The 14,189-nt window shown below is 34.3% G+C and overlaps 1 protein-coding gene across 4 annotated transcripts in view; it reads right to left on the bottom strand.

The window, feature by feature from the left end:
* The window catches only part of LOC131049495 (probable ADP-ribosylation factor GTPase-activating protein AGD13), a 185,094-nt gene extending 172,467 nt beyond the window's left edge, over window positions 1-12,627 (bottom strand). Inside the window, exons 1-2 of one of the 4 annotated variants that reach the window (XM_059213825.1) lie at window positions 12,406-12,627; window positions 12,154-12,252 (exon numbers count right to left, since the gene is read on the bottom strand). In XM_059213825.1, the coding sequence (XP_059069808.1) occupies window positions 12,154-12,252; window positions 12,406-12,418 (112 nt within the window). In that variant the 5' untranslated portion in view covers window positions 12,419-12,627. Of the gene's footprint in view, window positions 1-12,153 lie in introns of all 4 variants that reach the window. The other 3 variants (XM_059213826.1, XM_057983560.2, XM_057983559.2) reach the window with 3 other exon arrangements.
* Between the last annotated feature and the right edge of the window lie 1,562 nt (window positions 12,628-14,189).

The following is a 14,189-nucleotide window of genomic DNA, read 5'->3' on the forward strand; positions in this document are numbered from 1 at the left end:
CATGTGCATGAGACTTTGAAGCTAGCTGTGTAGACTGTGAACCTCTATTCTTTTGCTTCTTCTTCTTTTGCTTCCCTATAGGTGTAGGAAGCTAAGCAACCAAGGCTTGATATTTGGAACCAAAAACTGAATCAAGTTGTGACAGCGTGGCTTGTTCTTGTGTGAGGCACTCACAAAACACCTCAAATGAAGGCATAGATAATTCAACACCCAAAGTATCTATGGTGGAATAAAATGATGAAGCAAAGAGCTAAAATTAAGACGTTGGGAAAAAGAGTCAATAGGTGAATAAGCATCGCCAATTAAAAAATAAACACCACTACTGGGATTAAAAACCACCACCAAATTTGGATTGTCATCAGATGGGAAGCAGAGTCAACACAAGGTGTCATCGAAAAAATAAAAAACTGCTACAAGCAAAGACAGTGTCGTACCCTGCAATGCGCAGGTTAAATGCAAGTCTATTAAGAAAGCCATTTTTTGTTTTTAAACAAATTCAATCCTTGCAAAAAAAATTACAAAACCTGCAAATAAAAAATTGAGCATTGATGAACGCTGATGCGGGTTGTATGGACTAATGAATCCGTACAACTAAAAAATTTTGCCCGAAAATCAACTTTGCCAAATTTTGACAATTTGGCAATCAAATCTTAGGATTTTTGGGCCTTCTAAGCACAATGATGAGGTCGATTTTACCCCAAAGCCCCAAAAAATTTCTAACCCTTAGATTTTGCCTTGATTTTTGTGCCCTCAACCAAATTGACACAAAAAATTCAACTGCTAGGATTTTGACGAAGTGACAATTGATCTTAGGGTTATGGGACACTATGAATGCGATGGCAACCTTCGTTTAAGCCCAATGTGCACAAAAAAATCACTCAAAGTTGAATCCCTCAAGAATATAGACAAGAACTTAACGGATGTGCTCTGATACCATGTAGAAGTTGATGACACAACCATAAGAGCCAAAAAACATCTACAAGCAAAACACTTGTCACACAAGAGAGATCAAGAGAAAACAATATGCTCAACAACTTAAAAATTTTGTATTGATTGCACAAAAGAATATGATTACAATGAATGAATAAATCCTTATAAAAGGATGAATATAACCCTAGATGCAAAACCCTAATGCAAGATTAAATTAACCTATGCAAAGTGTCACAATCATAATGAATGAGACAACTTAAGCTATTCTTAACCTAATTAAATAAAAAAGCACCCAAGTTTAGCTTAAGTGAAAAAGTAATCAAATGACCTGATTAATTAAATAATTAGATAAAGTATCCTAATTACTCCAACATAATCGATATTCAAATAAAATATATATATTTTTTCCTCTAATAAGCATATATCCTTCTTCCTATCTCTAATGATTTTCATTCCAAAGATTTGCTTTGCAACACACAAATCCTTCATTTAAAATTTCTTATCCAATTGTTGTTTTAGTTGGCTAACTATAGCCATGCTAGTTCTTGACACTAGCATATAATCAACACTACAAATTCACCATTCTCCTAAGTCTTGTAATACACACAATGGTCAGATTACATCATTGACAGAAAAACCTTGACTGGAGTCTAAGGTTTTAGTATTTTGTTATATGTAGTAAACCTTGGTGTGATGCAATAGAAAGGGAGAACATAGATATGCAATTACTATAAACCAATTTATGATAAAGCACATACATCAATATATATATACATCCATGACATCATATATTCATGTATATTTATGTCTTACATGTCTTATAATTATTTCATCATGCTTCATCCATATATACCTATATCACATATATATTTCACACTTCCTTATTCTCGCATATATTTACTTCATATCATTTCACACACGTTTCCACATAATTCCACACTCTTATCTCCCACTTTTCCCTCTATATATAGCCTCTTTATGCCTTTTCATAATTGCTTTCCATCATATCCTTTGTCTTATGTTCTATAATATAGCTTATTTAGGCATATTAGAGATGTTTTAAAGCTATTTAATTGGTATATATTAAATCTATGGGTCTAAAAATGACCCAAATGACATTTGTGGTGCCACACAACACTATATATTGCCAACATTCTCCCCAAGCCTAAAACGTTGTCTTGTCCTCAAGACAACTAGTAAAGTCACATGTATCCTTTATGAATGCCTTTATTGTCATGTTTCTTCCTCGATAGCAACCCTCTTTATTTTGTGACATGTTTCCATTTTAATCTTTACCCTTATTCTTTACTTCCTTTCAGCAACACCCCCCTTGGTGCACTTAGCAACACCCACCTTGGCACACTCTACTTCTACTCAAATATTTAAATATTTCTTGGTTGTTATCATTTTTTGAATAATTATTCTTGTACAACCTTGTAAACATATATGTTATCATTTTTCACTTAGTTCCATGAATCCATCCACAGTTCATTTGTATACATTGCTTCTTCCACTTTTTATTCAAACACATTTTTTCAAAATGGTCCTTTAGTCCACAAATACTACAAGGATGAAGATCCCAACACATTTCTTTTCTATGTGCTTTCCTATGACAATAAGAGCATTGCATTTCTAGAATAGATTCTTTAATACTTATTGTACTTGTAGCATCGTCTTCTTTTCCATTTCTAGGCATTTCATTATTTACGCTCACACTTCGTTCAATAGGCTCTTTATAAATTGTCCTTATAAACTCTAGTATTTCCATCCTCTTAAAACCAACATTCTTTGAAGAACATCCTTTGTCATTATCATCCCAACTATCAATACTTGTAGTAGATTCAAAATCATAATTATCTCCATCCTTACACTTTGTATCAAAATAAATTTTAGCCATATCACATTTATCAAGTGATTCATCAAATGAATAAAATAAATCATTTGAATCACATAAGGCATTACATAGTGCAAGCTTAGACCATGGCCATTGATTTTCCTTTTGACATGTTGTAAGCAATTGATCCAACTGATTATTCTCTTCATTCAATTTTAATACATAATCCTTCTCTAAACTTATTTCCTTTTTCACATCTTCTATCATCTTTTTAGCCAACTCAATAAGCAAATTTGACCCTTCTTTTAGTTCTTCATTGTCTAATTTCTCTTCCTTCAATTCTTGATCAAGATTATTATTTTCACATAATTATTCGTGTTTCTCCTTTTCTAACTCCTTTATCCTTTCTATAAATTCTAAACTACACCTTTTAACTATCATCAATTCTTCTTTGAAAACATCTCTCACATGCCTTGAACCCTCATTTTCTATCTTCAGTCTTTTCCATTGATTAATAATTACTAGAAAAAAATTCAAAATTCACTTCTGAAATTTTTAATAATTATTTTTTCTTTGCTATAATCTCCCTCCTTATGCAACAACAACCAAGGACCTGCAGCGAAACCAATGTCGATAGAAAAACCTTGACCAAAGGCTAAGGTTTAATATTCTATTATATGTAGTAAACCTTGGTGTGATGCAATAAAAGGGAGAACATAGATATGCAATAAGTATAAACCAATTTATAATAAATTACATCCGTTTATATATACACGTCTATAACATCATATATTCATATACTTTAGTGTCTTACAAATATATTATAATTTATTCATCATGCTTCATCCATATATACATATATCACATATATATTTCACACTTCCCTATTGTCACATATATTTACTTCATATTATTCCACACACATTACACTCATATCTCCCACTTTCTCTCTATATAAAGCCTCTTTAGGCTTTTTCATAATGCCTTTCCATCACATCCTTTTATAATAACACTTAATTATCTTATTCCCACAAATTTGCCTTATATTTTATGATATTTTACTCGTTTATAGCTTGTTTAGGCATATTATAGGTGTTTTAAGGCTATTTAAGTGGTATATAATGGATATATGGGTCTGGAAATGACCCAAATGAAATTTGTGGTGTCTCACAGCCCTATATCTTGCCAACACACATCTACTAAAATTTTGCTCAGCAATAAATGAACCAAATTTTAAATAATATTGACTTGGATCTTGTTTCAAGCCACACAAACTCCAATCCAATCTACAAACCAAATCCTCTTTACCTTCTTCCTCAAAGTTTTCTAGTTGTTTCATGTACAACTATTCCTTGAAATCAACTGTGGAGATCATAAACAGCTGCTTGACCAAAGTGTCCAAAAAAGGTCATTTTCACAACCAATGAAAAAATATATGTAGAAAATACCTTTCTACTGATCATGACCTTTGACCAATAATCTAGCCCTATATCTCTTCTTCCCAGCATCTTCTTCTTTCAACCTATATACCCATATGCTTTTTTGTTAGATGGAAAAGACACTAAATCGCATGTGTGATTGGTCATCAAAGATCCCATCTCTTCTCTCATAGCATCCATTCTCTGTTTGTTGTCTTTATCTTCACATGCTTCTTCAAATATAACATGTTTAGCTTAATTGGAAAGCAACAAACATTGAATGGAATCCTTATATTTTGTTGAAGGCCTGTGCTCCATCCTGGACCTTCAAAACTGAGGAATCAATTCTAGTGGAGTACCCTCCCCATGAGTACTAATGAGATGATCTTGCTCTTCATTGTCGTGGAAATTTAGGGGATGAAATAGTGATTATACTTATGGCTGATTTGCAAACTCATTTTGTTTGAACACATACTATCATTTGTAATATCGTCTAATGGAACATACTCCTTGGTTGATATGCCTTGTTCTTGTAAATTTGCCATTACCTTTTCATTGAAGATCGCGTCTCTACTTTATGTGAATTATTTGGTAACAGATCCCACAGCCTATAACCATATTTTTCATCTCCATATCCAACAAAGATACACCTTTTAGACTTCACATCAAGCTTTAATCTTTTTTCTTGTGGGATATGAACAAAAGCTTCACACCCAAGCACTCGTAGATGATCATAAGAAATCTTCTTACCCAAACACATCTCTTCTAAAACTCCAAAATCTAAACAAGAGGATGGACCTCTGGTGATCAAGTATATTGTTGTATTTACAGCCTTGGCCCAAAAACTGTTTTCCTAATCCAGCATTTGAAACCATACTGTGCATTCTTTCCAAAATAGCACTTCTACTGCACCATTTTCTTGTGTTGTAAGAGGAACTATCTTAATTCTTTGAATATCATTCTCTATACAATATTCATCAGATTATTTTGAACATTACTCATCTCCATTGTCAAATTTTAAACATTTAACTTTACATACCAAAAACTTCAGACTTCTTTTTAAACATATAACCCCAAACCTTCTTAGTGCAATCATCTAAAAAAGTAAAAAATAATTTGACCCACCAACAGATAGTACCTTAGAGGAGCCAAAGACATCTAAATGCACTAACTACAACGGTCTTGACGTCTTCTCATGTTTCTTGGTAGAGAATTTTGTTCTCTTTTACTTGCCATATAGGCAATGCTAGCATAGCTCCAAAGCTACCAATTTCAAACCTGGAAGTTGATTCTTCTTGTGCAAGATCTCAAGACCTTCCTTGCTCATATGACCAAGCCTTTTATGCCAAAGCTCTTAACTATTGTATGCAACTACTATTGTAGCTCCCACTTCTGTTTAACCCTCTAGCACATACAAAGTACCAGATTTGTTTCCTCTGGCAATCACCAAAACTCCTTTTTGTCACATTCCACGCACTTGACTCAAAAGTAGTACCACATCCTTGAGCATCCAATTGCCCAACTGAAATCAAATTTCTTTTGAGGGACGTTTCTTAACATCTTTTAGAAGCTCTTAAGTCAAGCACCCAAACATTTGTTGTGGCTTCTCCTATAGACAAAACAAGAGTACCTGCATCTTCTTCATAAACCGCATTTGCCTCATTTTCTTTTGATGTTTTCAGCCTTTTTGAATGACCAAAAATTTCTATTCATGTGGCCTTCACCATAATACCAGCAATTCATATTTTTGCCTGTAGATTTTGATCTTCTGTTGGGCCTTGATCTTCTTCTATGATTATTCTTCCCTCATTCTTGTGATCTCCCTCTGTTGCCAGTTACCAAAGCAACTCCCGATAAGGTACCTTGATTTTTCCTTCTCATGTCCTCATTAAGAAGAATCCCAATAACATGATTGAATTTTAGTACACTTCCCTTCTTATCAGATAACAAGTTGCTAATAACCATAACAACTCCTTCTCGGCTATCATGTAAAGAACATAACAAGAAGATAGCCTTGATACCTGTTGTGACGTTTTCACACATCGCCCCATTGCAAATGGGGACCCATGTTTTTTGCTCGTTTTGTTCGTTTTCGCTTTGCTTTTTCTAGGGTTTTGTTAGTTTGTTAGTTGTCTGGATTTAGGGTCAAGCCTTAGGGTTCTAATTACCGTCTTTTCGGACCAAAATCCAGTCGTTTTTGAGGGCTTTTGAGTTTCCTTTTCTAGAATGCAAATTTTGAATGAAATGAATTCGCCAGAATGGTCTAATTTTCAATTGGAATGTTGAGGCAGAGCTTAAATTTGTCTAAGTGTTGAAGATGAAATGTGAATTTTTGTCCAATTGAATATTTTTGACCAAATTTTGACTTTTTTTATTTTTGATCCTAGGCATCTCAAATGATTTGTTTTCGCCTTGTGAAGTGTTAAAATGTGTAAAATCATGTTATTTTGGCCTGTAGGAGCAAAATCGCTCCTGTCCCTCAGTGAAGGACGGGAGCTCGTTTTCAAATATTTTACTATTCCTGCAGGGTCAAGATGAATTACGAATTGGAAGTGATGGAGAAAGGCGAGATCTTTCCATTGAATATAAATTGAAGATTTTCATGAGCACAGAAATGCCTCCAAGGGAAAAATCGCTCCTGTCCCTCAGTGAAGGACCGGAGCTACAAATCCAATTTTGCTTTGTCCTTGCAAGATTTTAACGTCTTGACGATGTGAAAAGGTCCAAAGAGGTACATTTTATCAAATGAATATAACCTGAAGCGCTGTCGGGGAAATCAATAGGGTGGCAAGTCCGGCTTGAGTGAGGCCCTGATCCTGAAATTTGGCTAAGTCTGGAATGTCCTGATCCTGGAATTTGACTAAGTCTGGAAACTAAAAAAACCTCCAAAAACTAGATTTTGCAATATAACTCCTGGAGGTCTGAAACCACTCTCAAACATCCTGAAAGTATATATGGAATATAACTTAAAGTATAAGAAAGAAGAAACATAGAAGGAAATGTCACTTATACTTAAATGTTATATTCCATTAAAATTGCCCTGATCGAGAGTGCGAAAAGTCAAATTTCGCTCGTGTCCTTCTCCAAGGGTCCAGAGCGAAAAGCGCTCCTGTCCCTCTCCAAGGGACCAAGGCGAATCGCTCGTGTCCCTCACCAAGGGACCAGAGCGAAAATGCTTAGTTAGGCCATTCCTGACCTTGTTTGGACGAATCGAGACATCAAAGGCATGGTGAAGGACGAAATGAGCATGATAGAGCATCCAGACTTGATCAAAAACAATGAGATGATGAAGTTTTGCCTAGAGGGTCAAATTCGCTCCTGTCCCTCTCCAAGGGACCAGGGCGATACAATGGTGATGTTACTTCCTATGCAAGTTCAAGGTCGATCCAAGTCAAGACAAGGTGGCGAGGGACATTTCAAGGCGTCTTTAGCAAGCACAAACATTAAAAGGTCGTCACAATGATGAAATTCGCATCCTAGGACATAGATCGCTCCTGTCCCTCTCCAAGGGACCAGGGCGATGTTAGATGCATTGGTCATTTTGTGCAAGATTTACGTAAGAACAAGATTTCATAAGGTAATGCAAGGTCTAAGGCATCGTTTGAAGATAACATACAAGAGTTTTGAACGTCCAAACATTGCTAATCAAGGTAAAAAGCTCACATCGCTCCTGTCCTTTGGACAAGGACCAGGGCGATCCTATCAAGAGCACTCATATTCCTTCAAGATCAAAGCAAGGTGAGGTTAAGCGAGGCAAGGGACGACGTTTGGAGGACATCACAATGAAGATCGAAGATAAAAGGATGCATATTGAACGTGGAAATTTGAAGATCGCTCCTGTCCTTTGGACAAGGACCAGGGCGATGAACATCCAAAGACACTCATGAACGCATGCAAGGCAATCAAATTCGAAGAGCTCATCATGATGATTAATGTTGAACGTGGAGATGAAGGAGTTGAACGTGAAAAATGCAAAAATCAAGACAAAATCATGGATCGCTCCTGTCCCTCTCCAAGGGACCAGGGCGATGAGGTACGTCCCTCTCATTTTCATAGTTTTGGCGCCAAATAAGCAATTCAAATTTTCCTTAAATGCTAAGTTCGATAAAAAATTGAAAATCCTATTTAATTTGGCATTTAATGTGGCGTTGATCTTTTATTAATTATTTTGCCTTTATTAAAAATCGAAATTTGCAAATTAAAAACGTAAGGCATTAATAATTAATTAATTAATTAATAAAAATCGAATTTGAAGCGCTACAAAGGGAGGTCGGCCTTGCTAAATCATTTAAAAATCATTTAAAAAATTGTTTTATATCCTCAAGTCGGCCTAAGGGATAAATGCAATCCAAGCGCTATATATGGGGAGTGGAAGATTTCATTTTCACATCATCATTTTATCCTTCTACATGCGAATTAAGGAAGACAAGGGAGAAGTGCGATTTGGAGTTTACTAATAAAGGTGGTGCGATATCTTGGAGACTTCGTTGGAGCGAATTTGTCAAGGATTGAAGACCACGTCAAAGGTGCGAGACTAGGAGGATTTGTTAAGGCGAACTTGAAGATCCATTTGAGCGAATTGTCAAAGAGGCAAGACTTGAAGATCACGTTGAAATCCAAAGGTGGCGAAATTGATCTTTTGAGGAGATAACATTGAAGACTATTTATACCTCAATTTTGCCTAGGCGAATTTTATTCATTTTGCATTTTAGAGTTAAGCTCTCAAGTAAGGTATGGCAAGATCTCTTGTTTTAATTTCAAATTTTGATTGTCATTGCCTTAATTTTGAAATTTTGTTTTTCCTTAGCTCAGTCTTTTTTAGGAAATGATTAATAAAGGACTTATCATTAAGTTTCCTAAAAATTGCTCTCTAATTTATGTTATGTATTGCAAAATCATGTTACTAATTTTGAAATGTTGTGTAGGCGTCAAATGGAGGTCTCTTCAAGGAAAATCAAGCCGGATCAAGGACGGTCTTCGCCAGGACGATCAAGCCAAGACATGGGCGACCTCTTTCAATCCAGCGTTCCAAGGCGAGGTACATCGTCATCCTGCACATCAAGGACAAAAGGAGTTAGAACAAGAGTTAATTAAAGATAGCCTCTCAACGACATCAAATTGAATATCTAGCAAGCTTCAAGTGTCAGATGAGGTGGCGTCCTAGTCATCATTTCTCCAATCAGTGAAGTCCATCTCAGCATGTCCAGATTCAATGTACTTAACTCATGGAAGGTGGCACAAACTCCGATGTACCTACCCCGGCTATCCATTGGTCGATTTTTCTAAAAGGGACATGTGTCCAAGCAATACAATTTTGTCATTGGTCAAACATTAAATGTTATGTAATGGTTGTAACAAACCCTAATTAGGGTTTTTCATTGTTGAATCTTGGCCATTGATCTTGAATTGATCTAAGCCATCAAATTGTATTGTGGGCACTATATAAGCCCAAACATTTCATTTGTAAAGAATAATTAGCAATAAGTTAGAGATAGCATGTAAATAGTTGGAAGAGTTAGAATATAGTTGATAGAGTAGCAATTAGAGTAGAATAGGAGGACAAGGCAAGAAATTGTTGCCATTGATTGTAAACAAACTCCATTTTCATTGAAGCAATGGTGAAATATGTCGTTTTCTTGCAATTTGCATGGTTTCTTGTTGAAGTCTTCAATCTTAGATGGTAGATGATTAGATGAATGGAGGAAATGTGATTGATTGATGGTGGAATTCGTACATCCATACTACTAGCAGTTTGTTGATTGCAGACTTGCCTTGCGTAGTCAACTGGAATCATTCAGCCTAAGCTCAATTTCAATTTGTTGCCTCTTCATTGATATGCATCAACTTGGATGGTATCTATGCCTGCGGTGATGATTTGAACATCATAAAGCTTCCCATAGAAGATCGCACTAGTCTTGTGTAGATGTTCCATTGATGTCAAAACAAGACCTAGTTAGAGTTTCATCAAAAATCAAATCATTGCTCCTACATTCTTAGCATTAGGAATAGATCCTCTCTTCGCCCTCTATCCTTTTTCCATTTTTTTAATCTAAGTTAGTAAGAGCCTGTGTCCAGCAAAGCAGATCGGAAGTTCAATGTAAGTCCCCTTGTGATTCCAGCAAATCACATCATACCACTGGAGCTTGTCCACACGTGGAGACCCCACTAAAAGAACCTTGGAGTCTACCTAATTGATCCTTTACGCAAATCTTCAGCAGTTAGAGACTATTTTCTCAAGAGAGGATAAGATGCCTTTAGGTATTTTATTCTGTGTATGATTGTGTACAAAATACACGTCAACAATACCATTATCTAAATTGATGCTTACTGAAATTAATTGACTAATCAAAGTGTTGAATTCGTTTAAATGATTTGAAACATTACTGTCTTCCTACATTTTCAAATTGTACAATTTCTTCATCAGAAATACCTTGTTGGATGCAGAGACCGTCTCATACATGTCTAATAAACAATCTTATAATCCTTTCGCCATTTTCTCTATAAACAAGATGTTGCTGGAGAATGATCGAATAATTGTAGCCATTGCCTTCCAATCCAATTTTTCTTAGTCTTCATCCTACATTTCAGCTGGTTTTTTCAGTATTCCTTCAACGCGATCAAAAGATCTGTTTAGGTTAACAGAGCTTATAACTAAAACTTTCACATTCTGAAGACCTGAAAATTTTTCAATTCTCAATTTATGCGCCCTCCATTTCCTCTTGTTTGACAGTGGTTTTCCTAAACTCTATTCAATGCTCTAATACCAATTGTTACAATTAAATAAACAGGGCATATAAAAGAATATATAACACCAGACAAAAAGTAAAAACAGAGATATTAGAACACAAACAGCAACAAAAAAATTTACATGGTTCACCAAATTGAAAGCATGTTTCTTCTCGTATTAGTTAATTGCAGCAAAACAGGATAATACAGTTCAGTTTCTCTAAAACATACTCATTTCTTCATACATTAAACTAAGCATTCACCATACTCATATATGCAAGACGTGAGGAATACAAAGTGACCACAACCCTTCCCTCTTCTCATCCACGGGAGATGTAACGGCAGCAAACGAAGGGTCGAGCTTTAAATCCAAACAAAAGTGACTTAAAGCGTATTTTTGCTGGTAGAGATAGTAATCTCCATGGCATAGATTCACTCATCAATGCATGGCACTATGGGTCAGCTTTCCTAAGGAGCAGGCTGCTAGTGTTGTTTTCACCAATCAAAGAAGACAAGTAAAACAATTATTAAGCTGAAGATTAAGAGGCGCGTTAATCTTGAATTTCAGGTTAAAACCGCATAGAAAGACACAATATGATAAACCACATATTTTAACTGAAACTTAGAACATAACAGAGCAACTGTAAAAATGACTCGGATTTGCCATTATAAGGAGCAGTTTTTCAACTCTTTCTTAAACTAAAGACCCAAATGGAAAAGTAACGACCGGTTATTTCCAATTTGTAGTTGTGCCTTAAAAGAACATTAACAGAGCAAAATGTTACTTATATTAAACGAAATATGGGTAGAAATAAAACTATTACAGAGAACGCATTAAAAAACCTCCGATTCAATGGCATTCGCAATGAATTTTCAACATCCAAAATTAAATGTCTAAATGAACAATTGAAACACCCGTTGTTTTTTGATATACAAGTTAAAATAAGAGAACATTGCGAAATCACTCGTTCGCAGAAATTCTGGAAACAATTGAGCAGTGAAGAACTCCGATTCGTTCTCATACACAGTATTTTTTCAAAGGGAGATTTTGACGGCCGAATATTTTGGATAAATACAACAAGTAGTGAAAATTTACTTTTTTTTTTCAAAAATTGAAATTGAAATTTGACTGAATCAAAGTAGCCGTAAATCTTTAACCCTCCTAAGCAAAATAAAATCTACATTATTGATTTTTCCACGGCTATTCCAAAAACAACTTTTATTAATTGAAAAAGGTAAACATACCTTTACAGAAAAAATTGCTATTGACAAATTCCGTAGAAACACAGGGGCAGGACAGATCTTTGGATCTCGCGGTCGCGGCCGAATGGCAAGCCAACAAAACTTAAGCATTTAAGAGAAAGCAAAAGTTTTGGGCCACATTAATAATGGACTCATTACCGACAGCTCGCAGGATATTCACAGAATATAAAATGGCAATTATTTCGAATGCCTACAAAAGCCTCGACATTTACAGTGGTTTTAAGACGCACGCACCTTTAGATTTCATTTTTGGGGGGCTGTTTACTGGTTACGTCACGGAAGGAAAGCTTCAGCACATTATTATTGAAATTTACAAGGCTGCCTTATTTGATTTACTTTTAAGCTGACTCTTCCACGTCATTGAAAGGATTTTCCGCCATATTCGTATTTTAAATGCTGCAGGTGGTTTTGGCCGACTTGTATTCATTTTAGAAATAGTGTTTGGCTGAGGTTGAATCACCTGGTAGCTGTCTTATCAATTACCATATAGTAGTTATAGTGGATAGTTTAGTCAAATCCCTTCAGAATTAATCAACTTATATCATCATTATCGGTGCATTACGGGCTAGTCGAAGAAACAGATCACGTATTTTTGTTGGAATGGAATTAAACAATTGTAATTTTAAATTAATTATTAATATAAATATTTTTAAATATGTGAATTTCAAAGATATTTTGTTTTATATTTTAAATTTATTTTAATTTCATTTTTTTAAATAATGAATAAAAATTTTAAATATAATCAAAAGTATAATTGATAATAATTAATATAAATATTTTTAAATATGTGAATTTCAAAGATATTTAATTTTATATTTTAAATTTATTTTTGTAAATAATGAATAAAAAAATTAATTATAAAAGAAATTAAATTTAGTTTATAGATTATCAACTTTATTGAAGATTAAAAATTATTTATTTAATATTTTTTAATAATTTTATCTTATGATGTCTAAATCATAATAAAGAACTACTTAATGATGTATACATTTTTAATATTTTTCATAATTATATGTTTATCCTTCATAATTACAAGTAGACTACTCATCTATATCAATTTGGAACAAATCCATTAAAAATCTTACAATTATCTTATGGTGTCTAAATCATAATAAGGAACTGTAGACACCTAAAATTGTCATGTCTAATTAAATAAATATTTTATTTATTTAATTATCTAAGCCTAATTCTTCTATTAATTAAATAAATCTTTATTTATTTAATTAATTCATTTATCCTCTTCTAGCCTTATTTCTCATTTAAATAAATACATTTATTTATTTAAATTATCCCTTTCCTAAATTAAATAAATATTTTATTTATTTAATTGTCCTACTTCTTCTATTAATTAAATAAATCTTTATTTATTTAATTAATTCATTATCTTTTTCTACACATGACACATGTCATTCATCTCTTAATTCATACACTACCTACCTCTTTCATTATTTTGGTATTTCTTATACCTACCCTCTAATCCTAGCCGACCTCTCTTTTTACACCTCTCAATCTTAACCCTCCATTTCTTATTGTGTCTTCTATTTAAGGAGATGCTTTCTTCATTGTCAAACCCTAACTACTGGATCAATTGACTACACTACGATCCTACTTGCAACCACATTCTGTTCTTTGTTGAGCTCTTGTGCATATTAAAATCTGAGAGCAAAATATATATCAAGCAAGATCAATGGAGATAGGAAGAATGGAGATCAAAACCCTATTGGACATGTGATGGTATAATCTTTGTGATTTCATTTGATTTGCATTGTCTTAGGTAATCTTCATATGTTATGGTGGATCTTTGTTCATTGTTAGGCTAGGATTTAGTGGTTGAATTCATTTAGCCTTTCAATATTGTTATTATTGTTATCCATTTTCACCATAAACATTTTGGCACGCCCGGTGGGACGCTTGTCCCTTTGCATTTAACATTTTGTTGCAGATTTCGCATTTTTGAAGTTGCAGATCGGACAATTTTCGACGACATTTTAGGTTTTTCCGCGTCTGCGAGCATTCGG

Source organism: Cryptomeria japonica, chromosome 11 (assembly GCF_030272615.1).
Source record: "Cryptomeria japonica chromosome 11, Sugi_1.0, whole genome shotgun sequence".
In the NCBI taxonomy this organism is placed as follows: domain Eukaryota; kingdom Viridiplantae; phylum Streptophyta; class Pinopsida; order Cupressales; family Cupressaceae; genus Cryptomeria; species Cryptomeria japonica.